The following is an 18833-nucleotide window of genomic DNA, read 5'->3' on the forward strand; positions in this document are numbered from 1 at the left end:
TGAGTGAATGGATAACAAAGAGGACCCACATAATAGCCACGGCAGTGGTCGCACCTTCTTCAAGTAGGTTGCGTTCAGAAAGGCACTCTGCGTTGGGGGGCGCTTTGTTGGGATTTTGAGAGGTCGTCCAGCTCGCAGTTTGTTTCCTGTACTGTTCTCTGCTTATCAATGTTCCCCTGCAGACAGTGTCCGCTAGAGCAATAAGTGCCAGACTGACAACACAGAAAAAGAAACAAAAAAAAAAAATTCGACGTTTTGCTTTGGCGGGGTCAAATATACAAAAAGCAAAACAAAAATGTCTACTTTTTTGTGTGTGTTCACTTCTCATTTTCTTCTATTTGTTATTTCTTGACACTTAAGTCTGCATTGTTCTTTCCCGGTCTGCTTGCGCCTCCGGGTGGCATCTTTACTTCCGTAAGACCACACCTTTGGTTTGATGATTTTTTTTGGGGGGAAACTCTATAGAAACAAAAGGTGCCTTTTGGAAGGCGAGGGGAGAACCTTCATTGTACGAACTTTGGGCTGAAATATGAATCACAGTCGGCAAAAAAGCGATATTTTCACGAGCTCAGTTAAAGGGCAACTCCGCTCAATTCCGAAAAATTTAGGCTTATATGTGATTTCATTTTACAAAGCACTACTAAACAGCTCTACGTCTTCGGATTCGCGAAATGTGGAATATTATTTGTGTAATCCAAATTTAAACATCAGCTGATACCGAAACCGAAACTTCAGTTGCGTCAGGCAACATTGGTCTCGTGTCGTCAGAGTCATGGCCATGTCACGTCGAACCACGTGGTCTTGTGACGTTCGGGGGGGGGGGGGGGTAAGGCCCCTGTATACGGAAAGGTAGCGCAATTCCTCCTCTCCCCTCGTTTCCCTCCTTTCCATCAAGGGCAATCCTCCTCGCCCTCTGTCCGCACCGCCGCCATGTCTGAGCGGCGGTGCGGACAGCCCTTTTAAGCTTCACCCCTTGAACGTGGACATTCTGGTAATCTTAATTGCCATCTGCGTCTGTCAAGCGAGAACCTTTGGGTACTGTATACGAGTACAAATGTTGCCTCCTGAGGTCAAGGCCCTATTTGGAGGTTTCGTAACATCCGTAGGCCATGGCAAAAGGATCTGCAAAATCCTTCAAGCCGAATGGCATCGACAGACACGGCACTACCGAAACTGCCTGTTACAACTGCGTGAGAACAAGAACCATCCCTTCGGAAGAAGAATATGGCGCGATTACGTCTACCTAACAGAAAACATGACTGAACATCTGTGGAGACTCACTCTATGTCATCTCCGCATCAACAGACCAAAGAAAGAAACGGCTTCGAGTAACCCAGTGCTCACAATAGGCGACATCCATATACCGGACTCTGTGCAGCATGTTCTCAGTCTAGGCCCAAAGTTCGCGGTGTAGCCTAAGAAGACGGAACCAGAGCTACTTTCCATCGTCAGGCAAGTGTCAAGACAAGCACCAGAGACCGAGATTGATGGGTGCACCTCTGAAGGAGTGGACATACTTCTTCGGAAAAAGCCATCAGTTACTCCTCTACCCATCAAGAAGGTAGAAACATCTAAAAGAGCACTCACTATATCTTATGCCCGCTGACGAGGAAGGAGGCTTTGTCCTCATGCAGGAGGACACATTTCGAGAAAAGGCTTTAACAGCAATCGAATCTGTTTTCTGCAGCCACAACGAGACTTCTCTGGAAAAAGTGAAAAGGGAGGCAAAACAATTTTGCCAATCGCAAGATTTAAAACAACTCTGCCCCTATATTGATCGCAGTAAAAGTTTGAGCCTAGAATTATTCTTCAGCGCAAAAACTCATAAAACAGACTGCCCCCTTAGAGTTATGATTTCTGAAAGGGGAACGTGGCAAAAGTCTGTGGCCTTATATTTACAAGAAAGACTGAATATGCTCACCGTTGACGATCCGTACCTGATCAGAAGTTCCCACGACGTCTTCACCTTATTCCATGAGCATCAGGGCCGGAAAAATCTAGAAGTGTTCTCCATCGATATTAAGGACCTCTACTATGCCCTGCTCCAAGACCGTCTCTTACAGTGCATTGAGGAGCGCATAGACACCTACGGCACTATTTCATCCCAGAATGCATCAGGCATATCCCAAGGAGAATTTTTGAACTTGATTAACTTCTATCTCAAATCCACGTTCGCTACTTGGGATGGTCACACATACCTACAAAAGCAGGGAGTCTGCATAGGATTATGCATTGCCCCTGCCCTTAGCGACCTCTACCTTGCCCACCAAGACAGGCAGTTAGAGCACACCTTGGATACTTCCAAAGTTATCAAAGTCTTCCGGTATGTTGCCGATTATTTAATTGTGCTAGAAACCGATGATCACGACTTTACAACCATGGTTGCCGAAGTTCTAGACAGCTTTAAAGGCTGCATGAACCCTTTAAACATTACGCACGAACTTCCAGTTGAACACTCGTTACGATTCCTGGATCTGCGACTTTTTATTTTACCTTATCGTGTATGCTGGTCCTATGAGCCCAGGGGGAAAAAGCAGCTTCTACCTTTTAACTCGGCGCACCCGAAACTTGTTAAGCGGAGCATTGTGCGGTTAAGTCTCAACAACGCACTTACAAAATTATGCTGCCATTCCATGCAAACAAGCTTCAACGGGCAAGTCTCGCAATTAAAATGCGCAGGATATCCAACCTCCTTACTAACATCAGTGGCCGAAAGACTCATCAAAGATATCAAGCAAGGGGACCACATTAAACAAAAAGAAAAAGACAGGGCCGAAAAAAAAGAGATCATTGTGCCATATATTCGCAACTTTTCCCACGGTCTAAAGAAAATAGCTAATAGAGTTAACCTGGACATCGTTTTCTCAGCCCCTAATAAACTTCATTGCCTGTGCAAGAGAGTAAACACACCCACAAGAACCACAGTCAAGTGCACGAAGAAACATAAAAACAACTTCGTACAGTGTACCGAAAAGGTGGTCTACTCCTTCCCTCTATCCTGTGGACGGCAATACACAGGACAGACCGGACGGTGCGTCAACGATCGCCTTCGTGAGCACAACTGCACTATCACCAACAAAAACTCCGGACACCTGGGAATTCACTGTCGAGACTGTGGCTGCTCAGCGCAGCTGGAGAAATGTAGTGCTAGGCAGGAACTACGACAAGCTGACAAGAGAAATTATGGAAGCAGAGAACATTGCCAGGCAAGAGGAGAGATGTGTCAGCACTCCTTCCATAATGTTATCCAACAAAGAACTAGAGTACTTAGCCGTACAACAATTTTATGGTTTAGCTTCCCATTACAAAAGCACAGGAAGAAGAAGGAAGAAGAAAAGGGCAATTTTTTGCCATAGAAACCCTAGTCCACGAAGAAAGACGAAAACGAAAATTGTAAATATAACGTAGAGTTATCATTCAGCGATGTGTAAGTGGCTCTTTTGTGTGCATGAGAGAGTGCTTGTTTTGAGGGTGCGCTGTTTCCTTGTCAGCGAGTGCACTTCATCCCGTCGAAACACACTCCAAGTGTGTTGGTGCTACACGGGAAAACTTAGTGTCACTCCAAAATGATGGCAATGACGATAGGTAAAGTAATGGGCACGCGAAATGTTAAAGTGCATACGCATATTTTCATAAATAATTTTGTCGTCTTATTAAAAACACGTTACCACACATTGTTGCACTAAGTCACGAGCTTTAATCCAAAGTTAAATCCAATTTGATAATTATGATCAACCATTACAAGCCAGTGATACACGTCCGCACGCCGGTACGATGCTCATCCAGATAGAAACGAGCAGGGGTGGGGATTGAACCCAGGACGCCTGGGTTCTGCAGCGCGAGCTTTTGCTCCGCGAGCTCCGAGCTGGTTTGCGCGAGCCCACTCGGCCACTCGCCACTCGCCACAACGAAACATCATGGAGTGTGTGGAGGACGAGCTGGAGGGCGATATCCGCGATGTTGAACAGTGGAAGCGCGTGGTTGGGGCACTTTTCTCCGTGAGAACCCAACGCCTTTCAGATGAGAGGCAGCAGTGCACCACGAGCGCACATCTAACTACCACCGCCTTCATTTGCAGAATTTCCGAACAAACAACAACGAGTACTGCGAAAGAAGCACAAGTCATTGCGCACTTCCTCGGCGCATCACTGACCGCCACACGTCCCAATCAAGATCAGGGACCACAGCGCCTTCAACGTCAACGACAGGAACGGCGGGACGAATTTGCGTCAGTTCGGCAGCAGTGCACCACGAGCGCACATCTAACTACCACCGCCTTCATTTGCAGGTGAGAATTGATGAAAGTCAGTCACAAAAATTTCGCACGATTTTTTCTTTGAGACCACTGCTGCCGAACACAGCAAACTTTACCGTGTGTTGGTTGTTTGAACTGTTTTGGGACTGTGTATGCTGTGATGTCTAAATATTTTACCAAAGCTCTCGACGACTTGCGTCGTGAAATAAGAAGCGAGCTTAGGGGACTAAAAGATAGTGTGAACTACTGCAGCCAAAGCTGTGACGACCTGAAAAATGTCGCAGACGACATTAAAGAATTGCGGAGAGAAATACAGAACCTGACGAGACACAACCAAGAATTAAAATCTGAGAACCGTAACCTAACCAAAAGGCTAGAAGAAATGGAACAGTATCAAAGGGTAAACAACCTCGAAATCAAAGGAGCGCCGGGACAGGCTGATCCCACCGCCATGGTAAAACTAATCGGGGAATTCGTAGGCGAGCTTATTACCGACGCGGACATCGACATTTGTCACAACGTGCCAACACAAAAACCGGCGGAAAAAAACAGTATCGTACGGTTTGTACAACGCACCAAAAGAAACTTGCTGAAGGAAAAATGCAAAAAGAAACTCATAACGACCACCGATCTTGGTATTGCTGGAGCGGCGTCTCCTGTGTACGTAAATGAACACTTGACACGACAAAACAAACGAAATCTGGGAGCGGCGATCGCTCGAAAGCGCGAGGTAGGATGGAAATTTGTCTGGACATCGGAATCTGGGATACGCGCGAAAAAACGATAAATCAACGGCTATCAGAATCACTGACTTGGAGGACGTAGCCAAAATGATAAGGTAGTCTCGATCTACCGATGCCAATAACTTCAAGCACAATCTTGTATTTTCAATGGCTGAAACACATACGATAGAATGCAGATATTTTGACGAAACATCGTTTAATTTTTCTTTTAGTGGTTTAGAAAATAGCTTTTCTGCAATTCACTTCAATACAAGGAGTATCAGCAACAAACGAGACGACTTGAAAATATTTCTTGATTCTTTGAATGTTCGCTTTGACGCATTACTTTTCGGAAACTTGGGTTCCAGATCATGCTGAGACACCTTACTTTAGTGATTATAAATGTGCCAGTTTGGGTCGACAAAGTAAAAGAGGAGGGGGCGTTGCCATCTATTTGAAAAAGGATATGTCATGGTATGTTGTTGAGGATTATTCCATGATTACAGCTGACGTCGAGTGCCTTGTCATAGAATTTGAAACTGTTGCCATTGTGGTTATTTATAGACCCCCTGCAAGTAGCAAAGAAGTTTTTCTCTGCTTTTTAGAAGGTTTGCTAAATTTTCTTTGTTCGTTCCCCAAACCATTTTTTATTATGGGCGATACAAACATTGAACTACTCAAATGTGATAGCTATGCAATCGAGTTCAATAATTTGTTATTCACTTATGGTTGCTCAAACACCGTGACACTGCCCACCCGAGTGACCTTGGAAACATCAAGTTCTATTGACATATGTATAACTAACCTCAACGCTAGGGAAGTTACGTCTGGTGTATTTACAAATGATATCAGCGACCACATGCCAGTTTTCTCTCTAACATTTTTCTCACGGGGCAAAAATACAGCTGATCGTGAAATCTACTCCTACCGACGAATAAACGACGAATCACTGGAGAATTTTCGCGCTTTGATCGATCAAACATGCTGGGAAAGCGTCCTTTTAGAACACCACCCAAACCTTGCTTACGCAAACCTTTCTCGAAAATTTAAGATTTGTTACGATACTGCATTTCCGCATATACAAGTAAATAGACGTAAAAACAAAGTCCGAAAGCCGTGGATCACCAATGACTTATATAGACGAATTAAAAAAAAGGATAAAATGTACCACAATTTTGTTAACTGTAGAAACCAAAGCCTTCTCACCGAATATAAAAAAAACAAGGAATAAATTGAACACCGATCTGCAGAATGCAAAGTCAGAACATTATCAGAGCATATTTTCAAGTGTGTACAATGACCCTCGAAAGATATGGGAAACTGTAAACACAATCACTGATAGGAAGGGACGCGTACAAGGAATACAAAATATTGATGTCGATGGAAAAAAAAAGTAAGTGGCCAGGAAATGACGAATCTGATGAATATGCACTTCGTCAACGTTGGTTCACCAGACGCCAGTTTTCGAAATTACGAGTCCCATGAAACTTCTTCGCAACGCTGTGCCACAGAGACCACAACTAGCCTATCGAATACGATAATGCTATCACCAACAACATTATACGAAGTGGAAAAGCTTATACATAAAATAAAAAATAACGCTGCTGTTGGGTAGACGATTTCAAATCAAAGCCTATCAAATATGTCTCTCAACAAATAAGTAAACTCTTGTCACATATAATAAATCGCATTTTAAAAACTGGCATATTTCCAGACGAACTAAAAGCTGCGAGAGTTACCCCGATCTACGAAGGAGGAGAGCATCTTCTACAGAACTACAGACCAATCTCGGTTTTGCCTATTTTCTCAAAAGTTTTCGAGGGGGTTATAAAAATTAGGCTAGAGGGCTTTTTGTCTAAACACGATGTTATAAATAAATGTCAGTACGGCTTTCAAAAATCAAAATCATCAGAAGAAGCACTAGTTGAGGTAAAAGATAGAATTATAAATAACATTGAAAATAAACTGTACAACTTAGGCCTCTTTCTAGATTTCAAAAAAGCATTCGACACTATTCAACACGACATACTAATCAAACTTCAACAATATGGCATACGTGGGGTTGCCCTGACCTTAATAAAAAAAACTACCTTGAGAATCGTTCACAATTCGTACACACCAATAACATCTCTTCAACTATACTCAAAATAAAGCACGGGGTTCCACAGGGGTCTATACTAGGACCTTTATTATTTCTTTTTTACGTTAACGATATCACAAATGTTCCAAACTCCCCAGAGCTTGTCATCCATGCGGACGATACTAATGCATTTTTTACTTCAGCTTCTAAAGCATCCCTAGAATCAATGGCAAACAGCTATTTGAAGCATCTCTCATTATGGCTTCAAAACAATAAATTACAACTAAATGCAAAGAAAGGAAAATATATAATTTTTTTGTCCCCTAAATAAACCCGACAACACTAAGGTGACTATATGTTTTAAAAATGAGATTATAGAGGAGTTTATCGAACAAAAATTCCTCGGCGTGTGGTTCAATCGCGAATTAAATTGAAATACCCACATAAATATGCTAAGCACCGAGTTATCCAGAGCCGTTGGATGTATATACAAGATGCAAACTCTTATACCCCTTTGGCTAAATAAAAAAATTTGTATTACTCGCTATTTTTCTCAAAACTTTATTACTGTATTTTAGTTTGGGGAACGACATCGACCACAAATTATAATAGACTGGCCGTCATACAGAAAAAAGTCTTACGACTTTTTGAAAGCCATAAAGGTAACGCCCAAGATCTCCCCACCGGTCCACTCTTCAATAAACATGGCGTACTCAAAGTCAATCAAATCTATTATTATAAGCTATTACAAAAGATACGCAACGAAAACCTTTATATGATTTCGCCAGATGACAGTAAACATTACACACTTCGACACACCCATAGACGACCTCCTAAAATACGCACCAATTACGGGAGACAAACAAAACGTTTTCAAGTCGGCAAAATATTAAATAGTACAGAGGGATTAGTTGATTTTAAATACAATCTACTACAATTTAAAAAAAAAGCTAGAAGAAATCTTGGTGGGCAGTGACACTGTGTTAGGAAACCTATGCAATTTCATAAATCATATTCATATTTGACATTTTATGTTTGGTATTTATGTATTTCGCTCAGACTTTTAACCTTTTCTGACAAAACTATTGTGTGATTGCATGTTTCACTTGCTTTAATATGCCTGTGTTTACATCGTGTTGTCTTGACGGTCATTTTTAGCGTGAACGTTTTGCATTATTTACCAATACTGTGCTAGAGCTGTAAGGGGGGCAGAGACCTCGTCAGGCATCACGCCTTTAGTCTCTGCCCACCTCCCGACCCGATCGGGAAAAGAAACAATAAAGAAAGAAAGAAAGAAAGAAAGCTGTACCTGGATGCCGACGCACAGGCAAGAATTTCAAGTGACATCGATCAGCAGCTGCAGGCCAATGCCTTCACCATAGCCGCTCTCATGACCGACAACCTACCCGTGATCAGTCGAGAACGGTGGACTTTCCAGATAAACGTACGGTGGTTCGAATACACCTTGCCCCTTTTGGGCGAGTTCCATTTCAAGCAAGCCTTTAACGTCTCTCCTGCCACCTTCAGAATTCTAATGGAGTCATGCAGGTGCTTTCTGGAGCGAGAGAGAACCAATATGAGGGAGCCAATCTCTTTTGAGAAGCGAGTGGCAGTAGGATTGTACCGTTTGTGCTCGAGCGCCGAAGACAGGACAATCGCGCACTTGTTCGGAATCGGTCGCTCAACCGTAAACATGCTGTACAAAGACTTCTACGATGCCGTGATTCAGAATCTGGAAAACGTCTGGCTCCGGATGGTGCGTTCGGACGAGATGACGGCACACATGCGCGAGTTCTTCGCTGTTTTTGGACTCCCGCACGCTGTCGGCGACCTGGACGGCTGCCACTTTCCAGTGTCGCCACCCAAAGGGCATGCAACGGATTACCACAACTACAAGGGGTGGTAGGTGTTTCTTTATGCTTTTCCCGCATTACTTGTTTGCTAGGAATAATATTGGTCTACAGACTGCAATTTGCGATATGTTTACGAATTTGGAAGAAAAATGAGAGGCCCTTGATATAAAGTGCTTACTGACATCATCCAATTGAATAAAAAAAAATAAGTATAGGTGTAGTGCTCCTGAGTCATTGTAATTATTTTGAAGTTGATGTAAAAAATAATTAAACTGTGCTTCTTGTTCCTACAGGAATTAATAATTTTAAACTCTATTCGTTACTTCTGAAACATGCCATCTTTATGCTTATTGGTATTTTTTTTTCTTTTCTTTCTTAACACAGGTATAGTATCATCCTTTTGGCGTTGGTTGACCACCGGTATCGTTTCCGGTACATAAACTTGGGAAGCCCCAGCAGGTGCCATGACGCCAACGTGTACGGACGTTCAAGACTGTGCACACTTGTTGACGGTGATCACTTCCGGTCTCCTGTGCTAGTGATTGAAGGCACTGTTCTAGAGCCAGTTATCTTGTGCGACCAAGCATTCCCTTTGACTACACGCCTGCTAAAGTCGTACGCAAATGGCTAAAGCGAGACACGGGAAGCTTCCTTCAACTACAACCTCTCAAAGACGAGAAGAATAGCCGAAAATGCCTTTGGCGGAGTGAAAACTCGTTTCCGAGTTATTATGAAGAGAATGGAATGCCACCTGCAAAGCGCAATGCGAGCAATTAGGGACTCATGTGTACTTCATGACATCTGCGAGGAATTCAGAGACAAAGTTGAACAGCAGCATGGGAGCATGTGAGCTTGACTCTTTCTATGCACAGCCGGCTCGCAACACTGACGTCTGTAATCGGAGAGGCGAAGAAGTCAGAGACGCACTGGCAGACTACTTCTGGAAGCGGGATCAGCGTACATCGGGAGCAGCTACAGCAGAAAGTTAACAACGGATCTGGAAGCGGCTCGGCCTACACTAGGCACAAGTAGAGAGGCCAATTGACAACACAGACCATTGACATATATGCAATCGAACAAATAAATGCCACAGTGGTGTGAAGCTGTGAGGCTTTTGCTTTATTTCGTCTGAAGTTGAGTGAGGACGTCGATCAAACGATCTTCCCTCTCTGCTGCACGCTCTAGCAGCTTTAGCTGCCGTTCGCGTATAGCCAGTTCTTTTTCGCGAGATTTTTCCTGCGAATAACGCAGCTGCCGCTGTTCTTCGAGCAGCTGCGCCAAGAAGGTTGCGTGTAAAGCCTGATGCTTCTTTGGCTTTGCTGGCCTCTCCGCTGCTTTCTGTCTTGGGGTGGGTGTAGAGGGTGATGAGTTTGGAAACTCTTCAGCTGGGGCTTGCGATCCAGGTGATGCAGGCTCACTGGTGAGACCATCTTGAGGGGACCGCTCTCCGTCCTCGCTTGAGTTCCCGCTGACCATTTCTTGAAAAACCTAGAAGAGTACATATGTGCATCAAAGCAGCAAAATTATGTCCATCAATATTAACGCTTAACAGGAACCTGTTTTCCAGTTTTGAAAAGTATAGTTGAATGTTGTGCTACATGCGGCGTAGTGCAAGATTTACATGATGCCCCTCCCCACTGGGAAAAACTCGTCCAGATGAAGTGCGTGTCCTGTATGCTCCTACTTTTATCCTGTCCTTTCGTGGCGTTTTTTAATCATGTCGTTGAACAACCAACTAGCCAAGCAATCTACCCTTATATTCACAATAAGTTGATATTTCAGTGGGTTTGTGTGCTCCTAGAAAAGTGGTTGCTGCAGGAATGCACTCACATGCTCAACGGTGTCACCTCCGCTACATACGGACTCCTCCATGGGACTGGCATCGTTTGCAGGTAAGGAGCCCAGGAAACGTTGCAGGTTCCAGTAGAATCTCCACCTTATCCCCCCTGCACCTGTTGTCTTCTTCCGGCTAAAACGCCTACAAGCAAAGTGGACAATAACTCATCATTATGTCTGTATTTCTGTGCCCGTAAGCAACCTGTAATGTGGCAAAAGTAAAAATAGCAATACACGCATAAAACTTGCTCAACTATAAATAATAAAAATGCAAATGACAATCATACTAAAAGAAAACATGCAGAACTAAAGATGGTGAATCATCTCGAGCAGTTTGCATTTGAAATTAGCATATAGTTTTAAAAAACATCGAGATTTCTATGACTGAAATTATTCATGCATGTTTGCATTTTTGTTGTAACGAGCAGGTAGATTTAAATCTCAGTACATAAAAGTTGTAGTAGTGCGGCACCATAGGCCTCAGGTATCGGCCAATCGCCTTTTTTTGTGGTGCCGCAGCCCTCCAGGGTTAAATAAAGATAACATTATTGTTTGTTGCTGTGAAGAGGGCGGTGCAAGCGTAGACTTGGCCGACGCGGGTCGCACAGCGGCAAATCTTTGAGAAACTTATTATCTACCTGAGAGTATACTGATCTTGAAAACAGTACGTATTGATAATTAATCTACTGAATAGAGTTATTGGTGATTACCCAAGCATCAAGGAGAAAGCAGGGAATGGTGTGCCACGCGCCGCACGTGCCGGCGTCTGCAGGAGTAACTGGTATAAAGCAAACGTCTAAACCAAATGGCATCTTGCACGGGCATCCGTCAAAGCCTTATGCTGGTTATTTGCTTCGAATCTTTCAAACGGGGAAGGGCGTGCGCGTGTGGCGGTGCGAACGTACAGTGTTCGGTCACGCACACGAAAACTCCACGGAACCCCAGCCACAAAACAGCTTCGCTGTAAAAAGCAAATTAAGCAAACGGGACTCACGAAGTATCTGTTTAAACTTGCTATCTTTCCTAGCATTCCAACTGCAGAACAGACAATGGAGTGACATGGCAGCTAAACGAAAAATAGCTATCAAAGTACACTCTCGGGTCACGAAGCATTGACAGTAGCAATAGAAGGTAATATCGTGTGCAAGCCATGCGTCGTTTCCCACGAAATCGTGTTGCTCTGTAATGATCTGAATTTTGACACGACGAAACGGGCATCATATTACTATTACGTGAGATTGAAAAAAGAGGTAACTTTCATAGAACAAGCAACACCAACCTGTACTTGTTGCCGAGGTTCTCGATCTTTTTTTTTTTACTTATTTTTTGCTCCTTTTGAAGCCTATCGCACACAATTGTTCAGCAATGGCGACGAACACCTTAGCATTCCGCTTCGTGCGACGCAGATCTCCCAGGTGGTCCTCCCACACCCTAATCAATGCAAAAGTCTCCTGCTCCGTCCATGGTGCTCGTTGTACGTTCTTTTTTTCAGGCTTCGTGTCGCAGCACACGTCGCAGTCGCAGTCACGAGCTCGCAGATCGCTTCTTCAAAAATGCGATCGCTTCTTCAAAAAAAAAAAAAAAAAAAAAAAAGAAATGGACGTTGCTGGTTGTCGCGAAGGGGCCAAGGCTGGAAACTAGATTAGCCGCTTGTTTTTCTACAATGCACTACTTTCTTGCCAACAGAAAACAAGTGCGCATCTAATATTACTCCTATCGAAATATTACTAATTCTACGTAGCGTTAATTAGTTTCTTCTATTATTTTTCCTCATTGAACAGTGCCATCGAGATTACGCACTCGGTCTGACGGAGCGAGCGTAGTGTGCTCCCCGATCTCACTTCATCGAAAGTGTGTTCTTCGGGCAGGGCTGGGGATTGAACGCAGGATCCCTAGGTTCTGCAGCGCGAGCTTTCGCTCCACGTGCTCCGAGCTGGTGTGCGCTAGCCCACTCGACCACCGATACCCCTTAATAAACACACGTTAAAAAAAATTGAAGACGTTTGCAATTCTCTGTAATGCAGAATTGGAACGCAGCTCTTGAGAAGGAGGAGAGGAGGGTACGGAGGGGAGGGTATGCAACTCCTCCCTCTCCGTACGTTCCCATGCTCCTCTTCTCCTCCCCTCCCATTTAGAAGAAACTTTTCGCAAAATTTGCCGCTAAATTTAGGGAAAATTTGCCCGCTAAATTTAGCGGAAAAAAGTTCCTCTAAATTTAGCCGAGAAATTTTCCCGCTCAATCGGCGTGTGACGTGACGCGAAATTTTCCCGTTAAATTGACGTTATCCACGTGACGTGAAATTACACGTGTGACGTCACGTGTCACGTCACGAGGGTAAATTTTCCCGCTAAATTTAGCAAAAAAATTTCCCTCCAAACAGCGAAATATTTTCCCGCCAAATATAGCGGGCATATTTTGTCCTCGTGACGTGACTCGTGACGATACACAATGTCCCATGCGACGTCACAGGTCAATTTTACGCGTGACGTCACGTGTGACGCCACTATGGGAAACGTCCCGCTAAATTTAGCAAAAGGTTTCCCGCTAAATTTAGCGAAAAGCTCTCCCGTCACATGAAGCGCGAAAATTTTACCCTCGCTACGTCACACGTGACATCACGTGTGATGTCATTATAGGAAACGTCCCATAATGCAACGCGCGGTTTCGCCGACGCCGCTCACCCCGGAAACGGGCGCCAAAGAGCTGCGCTCTAAAACAACGTTTCATTAATGAACAATTTTTACGCCATTTGGATGATGCTGATCGATCACCGCAAGCCAAGATAAAGAATGAAGCATATCCAACTTTGGCGTTCCGCTTCGTCCCACGGAAGTCTACGAGGAGGTCCTGACGCTGCCTAATTAGATCATGATCATCGTGTTGTCTCGAAGAGCTGCATGCTGAAACAAAAGTAGGCTCTCCTTTTCTGCTAACGAAGATAGCCTTGGAATGACTGACTTTGTCGTCGTCTTTTATCAATTCACAGCGGCGCTAATCTTGCTTCTGATCAGCGCAAACTCAACGTCCACCCCCCTATTTGTTTTGCAATGCCACTCTTCTACATGTCCTCTTTTCCAGGAATTTCTTATTCTTTGTAAAATAAAATTTACTCCACGTTTTTGTTTCTGTGTTGTTATGTTTTACTGTTGAAACACTCCTATCGATGTCACGTACTCGATCGAGCGAAGTGAGTTCGTCAAACTCACTCCAAGCCGAGTGTGTTCCTCGGGAAGGAGCCGTGTGGCACACTACAGAAATGACACTAAGGGCGAAGTGCACTCGCTTGTAGTGACACTAATCTAGCCCGTCTGACAGGGGTATTAATGACACCGCTACGGGCGTGTAAAACAGGACTTTTCGGTAATGTTTAGCATCACCGATCGTTTTGTCAAACCAGCAGCTTGGTTTACTTCATACCCATTTTATAAGCTTCGAATACTACCTGGAACTGTGAACATGTGCGCGGAGGAATATGTGACGTCTGCCTATTTGCGCGCCTCGGGCATATAACTACCCATCAAATACACTCACTTGTACCCCTCCGTCAAAATGAAAAATAGCGCGGGCTCGCGGTTGCCTTGCCAGCACGTTTCTCATTTATCACATATATGAGTGTTTTGACGTTCGCACACGCAAGGTACGCCCTTGAGTTCACTCTCAAAGCGTATAAGCTTTGACGCACAGTCGCGGGCGTACCTTACTGCGTGAGTTACAGAACGAGGACAGAGAGATCCTTCAGCAAAGCCTTCTAAATACAAGAGCAATTTTTTATTGTCATTAATTGATGTTTTATTAATCACAAAAAAACAAATCACATACAAAGATGAAGACAGGAAAATATTTATTGCTACAAGGCAAAATATTGCACATTCGGAAGAGGTCGGTGTGAAAAAAATGGAAGAATCTGCGTATAGCTTGAGTTTCTTGAGGCCAGTCTTTGCCAAGATCACTGGCACAAACTGATCGTTCGTGAAGTGATCCTGTAAACTAAATGCAGCATCGCATATTTTTAGTTGCCATTTGTGAAGCACCGATCGCGGAAATATGTTGCACAAGCAAAGACGCGAGGTGCGCGATCGTTGGTGACTCTCCTTTCACTAACGCAAGATGCACGCGGTAACACTACAACCCTCTTTACTTTAGTGGCGCCCGAGTCTCTCACGCATCGTTCTCAACTCGGCCGACTCAATGCAAGCGAGCTAAGAGCGAGCGAGTCGGTTTTCGATATCATATACGCGATAAAAGACGTCTCAAAGTCCTTTGTGTCAGTAATATAGTTCCGTGTTTGTCTCGTCTCATGAGCATACTAGGCGATCTTCATCGGCGAGACTGAAAGAGATAGGTAATACAATTCAGAGTTGGACAATGATTTACCTCGCAAATTCTCCCTCGGAGGCACTCGAAACTTTTCCGACCGATCCGGTGGAGCCATTGTTTTCGCCGTTGAAGATTTTCCTTTCCCGTCGGGACGGCAAAAAAGCTTCTTTCCTTTGGCAATGCTGTTTATGCAATCTACAGCGCAGCATGATGGCATCGCGTTGCGGCCGAGGTTGTGGCAAAATAAAAAAAAAAAAAAAAAAAAAAAAAAAACACCTAAGGCCCGGCCGCGAACAACAGAGCCACCGCTACGCTTCGCCCAGTGATGGCGTTGGTTTCGAGCAGACGACGGAATCGCGCGGAATTATGGGAAGACAACGGTCACGTTTACCATTTTTTAGACCACCTGAGACTGGGTGGAAGAAACACGATGACGTCTCAACTGAGGCGTCGTCGTGTTGTTTCTTCCACCCAGTCTCAGGTGGTCTAAAAATGGTAAACTTACACGAGCTCGCCTGCGCCCTAACTGTTTTTTTGATCAACGGTCACGTGTCGCGCCAGATCCAATTGAAGTGAGGGGAAAGAGAACTTTTGAGAGGGAAAGGGCATCGAGGACGAGAAATTTCTCTCCCCCCTTTCCAAGGACGTTTAAACAGACAGGACCCGGCATGACGTCAGCCTGAGTGAAGCCGGAAGAGGCGTCCCAGACTGCCTTGCGCACCCGTTCCGAGGCCGTGGGGTAGCGCACCGGCGGTTAGTCTGCTTTCTAATCTGCTCCGGCGTGTGCTTCACGAGGCTAGCCTTCGATGCGGTCGGCGTCCGCCGTGGGCGTCCTCGATGCAAATGCTTTGCAGCGCGAGTACTTAGTTCCACATTATGTGCGAGCGAATTCAGAACTGGAAGCGCGAGCCCGTTGTTCTGTGCGCTCCTGGCTTGCATGCGCGCCCGTGCGATCTGCTGCTGCTGTTTATTAAAAAATGCGTTGCGCACCGCCAAGGCCTTCACGGTGCGTCGTCTAGAGCGTCTCGATTCTAGTCACTTACTTTCTGCTGGGCAACCAGGCGTTCGTTTATAATAATCTCATCTCTCCCGTTAAGCGCTGTTTCAAATAACAGTGGGTGCCGCCCTTACTTTCGGTGCACACAATCGCGTTGCCACGGAAATGTCATGGCCACGCGGTTGTTTGCACCGAAATTAATGGCGGCGTCCACTCACTAGGCTTCCCATTGGTCAAGAAATGCTCGTTGCGGCTCGTGGCCACGCCTACTTCCGTTACATTTCGCTCCATGCATTGGGGATAGGGACGCCACCTCCTGCCCATTATAACCTCCTTGCCCCTTTCAGACAATGGTTTGCGCTACCTTTCAGTATACCGGGGCCTTAAGCGCGATCCAAACCAACGCTTCTTTTTGCGCCTGTAGGTCGTGCGGCTGCGGATGTGACGTATTTTCGTGACGTCGCGCCGCTTCTTCGCTCCTTCCGGGCGCGCACAAGAAAGTTGGTTGATTTCAACTTCTTTCTCAACGCGCACAAAAACGCGCGGTGACGTAGTAGGGCGCTCCTGTGTCCCGGCCAATCGGTGGAGGGCAAGCTAGTTCCGGCTCCGCGTTTCTCGCCGTCTGGCTGCCCTCTCCTCCCCCCCTTTTATTCTCTTCCAACATGACAACGCGATCTCTCTCTCTCTCTTTCTCTCGCCGTCTGGCCGGCCAGTCTGTCGCAGTTGCACCTTGCTTGTGCGCTCGTGCCTGCGTGCGCGCGTGCGCGCTCGCCCGAAGTTTCGCCCGTCCAAACCAAAGCGCACGGTTCTGACTCAGAAAGCGCGCCCGGAAACAGCAAAAACGCCACGAAATGCGTCACATCCGCAGCCGCACAACCTACAGGCGCAAAAAGAAGCGTTGGTTTGGATCGCGCTTTACAGGACACGCAACGCGGGCAGGTCGCTTCGCGTGGCGTGGACGATGATGGCCCGGGGGAGAGGGTGAAGGGGAAAAGACGAAAGAGGAGAAGGGGAGCGGAGAAACAGACCGATAAGCGCGCACGGCAGCGCAAACTAGCGCATCCGCGTTACGGTTATCACGTTGACGCCGTTCAGCCAACACCGGAGGAGAAACTCATGACGTCATCGTTCAATTTCGCTCTGACAAGTAAAAACAAAGAAAACGTGAGAATGGCGTAGTCATGCCTTTGACGTAGTGGCTCAACGTTGACCACTCCAACTCCGTCGCGTTGACTGCGCTGACGATTGCGCCTCACGTCGCACGCTAGAGTTGGCAGATTTCGGCGACTTGACTCACTTGAAGGTTTGCTGGCCAGTTCATTAAATATATAGACGGAATTAGATCGTAATATTTGACATGGGGTCTTCCTATATGATACTGAATATGGCTACATAGTTTTCTAAACATCAAAAATGAAGCGGAGTTGCCCTTTAAAGTCACCGTAGCTAATCGGAGCTAGCAATAGGATTCGGTTGCTCGAAAGAATGTTCAGGTTTGCTCGTGCCACGCCCATCAACTTCATACCGAAAAACTCGAAAAATGGCGGAATGTCAAAAATGTATTTAAGATAATGTGTACAAGATACTCGGAATTGTAATTAAAATTGAGTATTAAATACTCTCCATCAATGATATTTGCAAGATACCAAGATACTCCAAAAAGTATTTAAGATACAGTATCTTGAGTAGAGTATTTGAGATAGGGTTCAGAGCCTACCGGTGAATCAACTGCTCATGACGCCCGTCATGAACTGTAGTGTGCGTCTTCTTCTCTTCGGGGTACCGACATTGTTGCTCTCAGCATCCCTATCATTACAACTTCATTGTCTTACAATAGTGTCTTAAAAATATCTATTTCGATTTCTAAAGCTAAATATGTTGTCTTAGTGGCAGCTCAGAGTTTATTTCTATCTTTATCTTCTTCTTTTTCACTTCCGCGTTGTCTTTCTCTACATGTTGTATTAAATTGTCAGTTGTAATTAATCGCGCCCTGTCCTGTCCCCTTCTTCTCTTCTCACTGGTTTGTGCTTGTTAATTTACAGTCTAGACAAATAAAATCGTTTTTACCTGTTAAATAAGGCCCATAATCAACTGAAAGGGGGCAGCGGTCCGGCTGCGCTTCGTCTCGATGGTATCATATGATGGTCTCGACTAGTCTCGACAACAGCTCAGCCATATTGTTTGTGGACGTGACGTCACGAAGTGCGAAATCACTCGTGTCTTAGAAATACTCGGTGCAAGAAGAGTTGCTGTTAGAACGTTCTTTATTGCCACCTGCACATCGAGGCTTTTGTGTGCACGAGCGGCATTTCAGCAGCTGTTAAGTTAATCCCCACTAGGACAGAAAACGATCGCTGAGCCAAAAGGGGAAATGCGCGTTTTGACAAGTAGTAGTTTTCGATTAAATAAATTGAAAACCACGTATCATTTTCCATTCCGCGACTATATCATTCAACGCTGTGGCAATGACCGCTCAGCTTGCTAACCGGTATTATTTGCCGTGCTCGGTTTCGCCTTTTGTCAGGAAATACCGCAAGCTTGACCCTACAATTAGCGCCGAAATTCGCTTTAGGTCACTGAAGGTTTGTCCAGCTGGGAGTAACGACAAAATCTAAACAGCGGCTGAAACCGCGATGCCGCTTTCACCTTTTTCTATTAAATAACGCTGGAGGTCTTCGAAGCTAGGCGCTCGCCTGGGCTTCGTATCATCCGCGATATACACAATGGGACACTGTTAGTACGAAGAAGAAATAACTGGTTCTTTCCGCTATT

The 18833-nt window shown here is 45.1% G+C and overlaps 1 protein-coding gene and 1 pseudogene across 1 annotated transcript; one reads left to right on the plus strand and one right to left on the minus strand.

Annotated features, from left to right (window-relative positions):
* Positions 1–4243: 4243 nt before the first annotated feature.
* Positions 4244–9982, plus strand: LOC115325447 (annotated as a pseudogene).
* Positions 9983–10008: 26 nt separating this feature from the next.
* Positions 10009–17885, minus strand: LOC121836524 (myb/SANT-like DNA-binding domain-containing protein 1). Its single transcript, XM_042291442.1, has 5 exons — positions 17878–17885; positions 12077–12291; positions 11842–11926; positions 10741–10888; positions 10009–10398 (listed from the first exon to the last, which is right to left on the minus strand). The coding sequence occupies exons 1-5, from the start codon at positions 17883–17885 to the stop codon at positions 10030–10032; spliced, it is 825 nt and encodes a 274-aa protein (XP_042147376.1). The 3' UTR covers positions 10009–10029.
* Between the last annotated feature and the right edge of the window lie 948 nt (positions 17886–18833).

This window comes from Ixodes scapularis, unplaced genomic scaffold (assembly GCF_016920785.2).
Source record: "Ixodes scapularis isolate PalLabHiFi unplaced genomic scaffold, ASM1692078v2 PGA_scaffold2__306_contigs__length_199485367, whole genome shotgun sequence".
In the NCBI taxonomy this organism is placed as follows: domain Eukaryota; kingdom Metazoa; phylum Arthropoda; class Arachnida; order Ixodida; family Ixodidae; genus Ixodes; species Ixodes scapularis.